Genomic DNA, 8,232 nt, shown 5'->3' with positions numbered 1-8,232 from the left:
ATCTCTTGTCCCAGTTCAGCTATTCCTTCTATTAAGTCTTTCATCCCATATGTAATTTACTCACGTTGAGCCTCATATATTTCTAATCTTTTAGCTTGTTCCATTAGCCAAGTTTTTCTCAAAATCTCCTCTTCTTCAAAAATTCTCTTATTGGAACTCACTCTCTTCTCGAATTTGAAGCTCTTCTTGACTATCAACTAAGGCTGCAGCTTGTTGATCATCGAATGTTTCAACCTATTTTTCTATTTTGGCCTTCATTTTCTTATGTATTGCCTTGAGATTTTCAATTTCTTTTCGATGTTCATGAGTTTGCTCCCTTAAAAATTGAGTTTGCTCAATTATTTGCCTCAACAGGTCTATAGTCCGAGCATCATATTCCATATTCTCCACTTTGTTCCTATGAAATTCACAAAAATTATCAGAAATATCATAATAAGAGCTCGAAGAAGGATAAAAAAAATTAGGACAGCCATCCCAATGGCCACCTTGACCACCACACATATTACAAATATTTCACTCAAAGGATTGAGATTGTGCACCGAACTCGCTCCCGGGAATATGTTGACAATTATTCCACCAGTGTGGTCCTCCACAATATGGACAAGGATCATCAAAGTAAGAATAACCATCATTAAAATAATTTTCATTCCAAGATACCATATGAAAATAAGAAAAAGAAAAAAAATACTAACTAAATAAGAAAATTAAAAACTTGAACAAAAATCAACTAAAATTTAAACATAGATAAGCAATCAATAACTAAGTCCCTCGCAACAGCGCCAAAAATTTATTGGTTCTCCAAGTACACACAAGTATACGTGACCGTCAAGTAATAAAATGACTCGAAAGTCGGATGTCGAAACCACAAAGACTTAGATTAATCGTTAACTAAGCAAACTAAAATCAATTTACTATTCAAGATAATCAAAAATGTTATTTTTCTACTAAACTACTATTGCGAAATGTAAACACGTAACCAAGGGAGATATAGATTCTAGGGTTGTGGTCGGTTTATCAATCCTATTGAGTTTGTAATTACACCTGTTAATCCGAATTATCTATGATTTCTAGTTGACCGGATCGAATATATAAATAGTATGTTCCCGCAATACTATTCGTCTATCCACAACATATCAACCCTATATTCCTATGGTATTGAATCTACTATGAATGAATATAATATAGTATTCAACTAAGCAAGACTGTTGGGTATAACCGCGAAATCTTTCCCCGAGCCACTTATTCAGAAACAAGCTCTCTCTAATTCTACTCTAATCTAAACACGGCTTTCCCAAGCATAACATAGATAGTAAATAGAACTCAACTGCTGGCCAAATAATTAAGCAATTATGCACAGAATTAGAGAAACAACCAAAGATAATAACTTGAATTAATCGTAACGTAATTAATAAACTTCAATATTTCTGACAATCACAACCTTAGAACGTAAATTTTAACTCCACATAGACATGGTAGCAAAATAACAAATCATCCAAAAAATGTAAGGATTACAAAGTTTGATGGAAGAAAGATGGAATCTGATGAATCCCGGCCTCCACATCTGCTCCGTGCTATCCCTCAGTCTAAAGTATGTGCCCTCCTTCGTCCAAAATATGTCCCCCCCCCTCCAAATAATTTTCGACTTCTCAAAAATAGGTTTAGAACCCCTTTTATATATGTTGGGGATGTTTAGGGTTGAAATCCCCAAGTCCCATCTGAACTAGGACAAAATCTGCCTTTTGGCATCTCGCTTGGCGCCAGGCGCCAACCAGGACAACAAACATTTTGGTCTTCTGTCTTTGACGTTTTGGTTGGTGCCTGGCACTAACCTGGGCACCAAACTTATACTTCCTCCAAATTCTTTCCTTTTTGATGTATTTGCATGCAAACTTCCCAAATCACTTCTAATTGATTCCTACACATATAAATAATATTATTGCTCGAGTCACAAATATTTACACAAAAATTAACAAGATCGAGGTATAATGCAAGGCAAATTACATGCAAAAATTTGGATTTTTAGCCAAACATCAATAATCGTCTATCTGGGAACTATCAGAACATGTACAATGCAGTGTGCCAAATTTCAATTTTCCATTTCAGTAATAAGTAATATAGAAAATCTTAGCTGAACTAATAGACATGTAGTTAAACTTCAATCCTATATTTTTAGTTTTGGATTGGGCCCATGTTTATCATGGGCTAGAGATCGGTAATGCATGTTTGTTGAAAGTATATTTGTGGCCTAATGGAAATATTTATTTTACAATAATATGAGAGCAAAAGCAATAACGTCGGATTCAACTTTCAGTAACTTTTTACTTGGTGTTTGATAATGGGGAAGAGAAAACAATAAAGACAATTCGATACTTGTTTCTGAACATATAGTAGTCAAGCACAACCGCGATGGTAAGTGTTACAGGACCAATTTTAGCACAATTGACACTGCACGGTAGTAGCCAAACTCTCAGCCACTCAGCCTTACTTTTTTCGCATACAGCCTGTTACTTAGAATAATTCAGACTTGTAAAAACGTAGCAACAAACAGAGATACGGATAAAATCACCCAACCTTTATTATTTTCGCAGAATACAAAAAGGACTCAATTGGAAAGGCTCACCTATGCTACTTTCCTTAATTTCAAACGAAATACACATATAAGAGGGGGCTGCCTATGGCAGTTTTGCAAAGGAGCAGTTAGGGGCAATTATACAATGTGTCTTGCACATGACAGGCCTAAAAACAAGCATAACCAATATGTTTGAGTTTGAATTCAAACCCTTCCCACGAATTTGGACTTGTCTTTAGCATTTTAGCCAACTACACATGTGCTTTGCACATGCCTTTAACTTCCATAGCACATGCATAGCACACCTCTTCAATCACATGACTTGCACACTTGTTTTTCTGCTTTTGCCCATACTTAGTCTTCCTGCCTTGCCTTGTTTTTGGACCATGCCTCGCCCATAAGCTCATGACCACGTCTTGCCATAAACTTAGTCGTCCCACTGATCTGCACGCATGCCTTAGCCAAGTGCCATGCACCTTCATTAGCCATAGCCATTGCCTACAATCAAGCTGCTTTGGCAACACTCAAGACACCTTGCGTAACTGACTTGTCTAAATACATGCACTAACTTAGACACACCTTCAGCTCCGTACATTGCTTGCCAATACCCGCACAAATCTATGCCAAGGGGCAATGTACAAGCCCTTGACATAGATTCTGCCCGACATCCGTCACGTCTCAATATTAGGGGCTAACAAACCGCCCCCACTAGTTGAACTTGACACCCTCGTCGAGGCTGATTTCAAGTAGTCCTCTATTTGATGTTCGAATTGCCATAATGAATTACCTTTCTCCCAAGTTGCATCTGCCTCGAGCTTGCCTTTCCATTGAATTAAAAAATTTGTCCGCCTATTCTTTTTGTGCATCCCAAGTACCCGGTGGTCCAGAATCTTTTCAATCTCGTCCTCAATTTGAGTGCACACTTTAGGAGGAGCTCTCTTGATTTTATGCTTGTCCGGATCTTCGAGATCTTCAATATAAGGCCTCAAATCACTCACATGGAAAGTCGGATGAAGCTTCATTCTTTAGGGCAGCTTCAGTCGGTAAGCAACTTCACCCACCTTTTCAATAACTTCAAAGGGACCATCATATCTTGAAACCAATGCTCCATGCCTTACCCTGCTATCAATCGTTTTCTAGATTTGAGGAGTAAGCTTCAACAACACTTTGTCGCCTACTTTGAACTCCAATGGATGCCTGTTCCGATCAGCATACTTCTTCATACACTTCTGTGCCACTTTCAAGCTATCTGTTGCTTCTTCCATCATAGCTTGTCTATCAAAATCATAGCGGTATGCAGCTGGACATTTACCCCCAGTTTTCTGTTGTGCCATCTTCGTTGGTAGTCTAGGCTGCTTTCCCAAATCAACCTCGAATGGACTCTTCTCTGTTGCTGAAGACTTGTGCAAATTGTAAGAGAATTGTGCACAGTCTAACAAATTTGTCCAGTTTCATTGACTAGCAGTCACGAAATGCCTCAAGTATTCTTCCAACAAATGATTGATTCTTTCGGTTTGGCCATCAGTTTGGGGATGATTTGCCGTCAAGAAATTCAAGTTTGTACCCATCATATTGAAAAAATAAGTCCAGAATCGGCCTTTAAATCGTACATCCTTGTCACTAACCACATCCTCTGGCATTCCAAAAATTTTAACCACGTTTTTGAAGAATAACTCGGCAGCAACCTTAGAGGGACATTTAGTTGGGGCAACAATAAAAATAACATACTTTGAAAACATGTCGACCACAACCATAATCGAAGACAACCCATTAACCTTAGGGAAACCGCTGATAAAATCCATCGAAACAGATTGCCATGTTTCTTTAGGAATAGGCAGAGGTTGCAGCAAACCCGCCTCTTTCTTCCGCTCAGTTTTGTCAAGTTTCCACACAAGGCAACTCTTCACGTATGCTTCCACATCATGCTCCATCTTGGGCTAAAAGTAGTATCGGGACAGTAGAGCCATCATCCTTTCAATACATGGATGACCAGCCCCTAAAGTATCATGCATCTCTTTCAGCAGTTCACGACGCAACCCATCACCAAGTGGCATAATGATTCTCCCCCTTTGAAATAGAGGAGATCGTCCTCGATCTAGTACCGCCTTATCGTTCCTTCCTTCATATGATTCATTATTTTGATGTATAATGGATCATTAGCAACAGCCGACTTGATTTTATCATGAAAATCTAACTCAAGTCGAGTAATAGAATAAACAGCAGCAAATACTTCTTTCCGACTCAATGCATCAGCAACTTGGTTGTGTTTTGCCGTCTTGTGCTCCCAAATAAAATTATATTCTGCCAGGAATTCTTACCAACGAGCTTGCTTCAGACTTAACATTTTCTGTGTCTTGAAAAATGTATTAGCCACATTATCCGTCCTCACAACGAATTTTGTTCCCAGCAAATAGACACGCCAAATCTGCAAGCAATGAATAACAACAACCATTTCTTTCTCATGAGCCGAATACCTTTGCTCCGCTTCATTCAATTTTCTGCTTTCAAACGCCACTAGGTGGCCTTCTTGAACCAACACACCTCCAAAAGCGTTGTCGGATGCATCGGTATGAACTTCAAAGGGCAGTTCAAAATTAGGAAGCCGCAAGATAGGTTCTGAGGCAATAGCTTCTTTCAGCATCTCAAACGCACCACTGCATTTTTCAGACCATGCCCACCTAACATTCTTCTTCAACAAATCCGTCAAAGGAGCAGCTTTCTTTGAATAGCCAGCAATGAATTTCCGATAGTAATTAGCTAACCCGAGGAAAGACCTCAACTCTTTCACAGAATTAGGCGACTGCCACTCCACAATGACCTGCACCTTGTTCGGGTCCATCCGCACCTGATTTTAGCTCACCAAGTGCCCAAGAAACTTTATCTCCTGTCTAGCAAACTTACACTTTTCCATCTTCACATAAAGCTGGTACTCCCTCAAACGAGATAGCACCTTTATCAAGTGTGTCATATGTTCATCCAAAGTCTGACTATAGATAACAATGGTGTCTAAGTAGACAACGAAAAAGTCATCCAAGTACTCATACAACACATCATTCATCAGGTTGCAAAACGTAGCAGGGGCATTTGTTAACCCGAACGGCATAACAAGGAATTCATATGAGCCATACCTTGTAACACATGTAGTTTTAGACTCATCACCTTCAGCTATCTGTACCTGCCAATAACCAAACCGTAAATAAAGCTTCGTGAACCAGCAAGCCTTGCTCAATCTGTCCATCAAGTCTTGCACCAATGGAACAGGATATTTGTTCTTCACCGTCACCTTGTTCAATGCCCGATAATCAACACACATCTGAAGCGTTTCATCCTGTTTCTTTTGAAATAAAACAGGTGCACCAAATAGAGCTTTTGATGGCTGAATCAGTCCCGCATCAAGCAACTCGTTCAATTGTTTCTGCAATTCAGCTAACTCTTTTAGCGCTATCCGATAATAGGTTGAGCAGAAGGCATTGAACCCGACAACAACTCTATCTTGTGATCAATAGCCCTCCGTGATGGTAGATTTTAGGCAACTCTGGTGACATCACATCCGCAAAGTTACTCAATATTGGAGCGACACAGTCCATCACTTCAACCTTTACATCGGGCTTCACCTCAACCATAGCAGGAAGGAAAGTATCATCTCCCCTTTTCAAACCTTTTTCGACCGTCATGGCAGAAACTAATGAAGCCCTCCATTGAGTTTCTTCTTTCCCATAAGGATGAACAATCTTCACAAAACCAGGAGCCGTTTCATTCATGATCAACATTCCGTCCAAGTGAGGCACTGGAACAAAGCGGTGTTTCTACATAAAGTTAATTCCAACGATCACCTCAAAATCTTCTAATGGAATCACCATCAAGTTAACTTTTCCCTTCCAGTTCCCAACAGACATAGGAATGTTGTAAGCCATACCCACAATGGCTTGGGCTTTGGCATTCACTGTCTTCATGTAGGAGGGATATTTGCTCACACTCAATCTGTACTTATGCACCAAACTGGCCGAAACAAAGGTGTGTGTAGCGCCAGTATCTACCATAGCTATCACACCCTTGTCCCCAATTCTCATTTCGACGTGCATTAGCAAAGAATGAGGGTAAGTCTCGTTGCTTGTGGCATTAACCAACGAGATAACATTTAGTAATTGCAAAGGATTCACTAAGGCAACAACAACTTCTTGACCTTCACCATCCCAATTATTTTCTGTAGCAAGCAAAACATTAACCCGTTCCCGATTCGGACAGTTTTTGGAAATGTGAGGTCCGCCGCATGTCCAACAACTATCGCTCTTTTTGTTTGCGATGCCTTTATTTCTACCAGGTCCATCAACAGCCTTGCCCTTTTCCACAACTTCTTTTCGAACTTCCTTCCTCTATTCCCCTTTATTCTCTACCTTTTTCTTAGGTTTTGAAGTAGAAGGAATTTCAGAAAGACTAGGGTACTGCGATAATCCACCAAAGAATCCGCTGCAGCAATTGCACTCGGGAGATCTTTCATTTTCTGTCTCCTGAGTTTGTTCTGCGCCCATGCTTGCATTCCAGAAATAAAGTTATGCAATTTATTATCCTCCAACATGTTCTGAATATCCAACATTAAGGAAGTAAATTCCTTAATATAATCACAAATTGATCTTGTTTGCCGCAAACGTTTCAAGCGATCCCTAGCAAGCCAAGATGCATTCTTAGGTAAGAACTGGTCTTTCATTTCTTTTCGAATTTTATTCCATGTATCGATCTTGGGTCTGCCCGCACTTTCATCATCAGCCATGCGAGTTCTCCACCACAATTTAGCATCTCCCGTTAGGTACATGCTTGTAATTTTGACTTTCTTCCTATCTGGAACTTTGGCAGCAACAAAGTATTGTTCCATATCCCACAGAAAGTTCTCCAATTCTTTTGCACTACGCGCTCCACCAAACGCCTTAGGATCGGGGATCTTTACTTCCGAATGTTCTTCACTACCTTGGCCTGTAGCAGCCAACGCCTTTTAAAGAACAGTAATTTCAGTGTTCAGAATTTCGATTTCCTTCCTCAGTTTCACAACTTGAACATTTGTGGCCTCACACGTTTTCTGAATACCTTTTCGTATGAATACCTTCACGAAAGGGATCCATTCCATACTTTAGATGGTAGATCTCGGTAATTAGATCTGCCAAGTCCAAAGGATCATCAGTCACACCGATCAACGCCTCCAGTCTTTGCACACGATCACGCAAATCTGAAGTACATCTGCCAGCCATGGCCACAAATCACGACCAAAGCTCTGATACCAGTTGTTATAGGGCCAATTTTAGCACAATTGACACTGCACGACAGTAGCCAAACTCTCAGCCACTCAGCCTTACTTTTTTCGCACACAACCTGACACTTAGAATAATTCAGACTTGTAAACGTAGCAACACACAGAGATATGGGTAAAATCACCCAACCTTTATTATTCTCGCAAAATACAAAAAGGACTCAGTTGGAAAGGCTTACCTATGCTACTTGCCTTAATTCCAAACGAAATACACATATAAAAGGGAACTGCCTATGGCAGTTTTACAAAGGGGCAGTTATATAATGTGCCTTGCACATGACATGCCTAAAAACAAGAATAACCAATCTGTTTGAATTTTAATTCAAACCCTTCCCACGAATTTGGACTTGTCTTCAGCATTTTA

At 39.9% G+C, this 8,232-nt stretch overlaps 1 protein-coding gene across 1 annotated transcript; it reads right to left on the bottom strand.

The window, feature by feature from the left end:
* Positions 1-5,420: 5,420 nt before the first annotated feature.
* Positions 5,421-7,809, bottom strand: LOC142181743 (uncharacterized). The gene is made up of 5 exons (XM_075255235.1): positions 7,665-7,809; positions 7,013-7,537; positions 6,427-6,773; positions 6,132-6,375; positions 5,421-6,010 (listed from the first exon to the last, which is right to left on the bottom strand). Exons 1-5 carry the CDS (start codon positions 7,807-7,809, stop codon positions 5,421-5,423), a joined length of 1,851 nt encoding a protein of 616 aa, XP_075111336.1.
* Positions 7,810-8,232: the final 423 nt, after the last annotated feature.

The sequence above is a fragment of the Nicotiana tabacum genome, chromosome 6, assembly GCF_000715075.1.
Source record: "Nicotiana tabacum cultivar K326 chromosome 6, ASM71507v2, whole genome shotgun sequence".
NCBI classification, from domain to species: Eukaryota; Viridiplantae; Streptophyta; class Magnoliopsida; order Solanales; family Solanaceae; genus Nicotiana; species Nicotiana tabacum.
The sequence above is the reverse complement of the archived record's forward strand: the minus strand, read 5'-3'. Positions and strand labels throughout refer to the sequence as shown.

Coding starts and splice junctions, on each gene's coding strand:
- LOC142181743 (XM_075255235.1), bottom strand. CDS start 7,809: ATGGCTGGCAGATGTACTTCAGATTTGCGTGATCGTGTGCAAAGACTG. Junction 6,376..6,426: donor AGGGAAAAGTTAACTTGATG/GTGATTCCATTA, acceptor AACTTTATGTAG/AAACACCGCTTTGTTCCAGT. Junction 6,011..6,131: donor CTGTGTCGCTCCAATATTGA/GTAACTTTGCGG, acceptor ATTATCGGATAG/CGCTAAAAGAGTTAGCTGAA.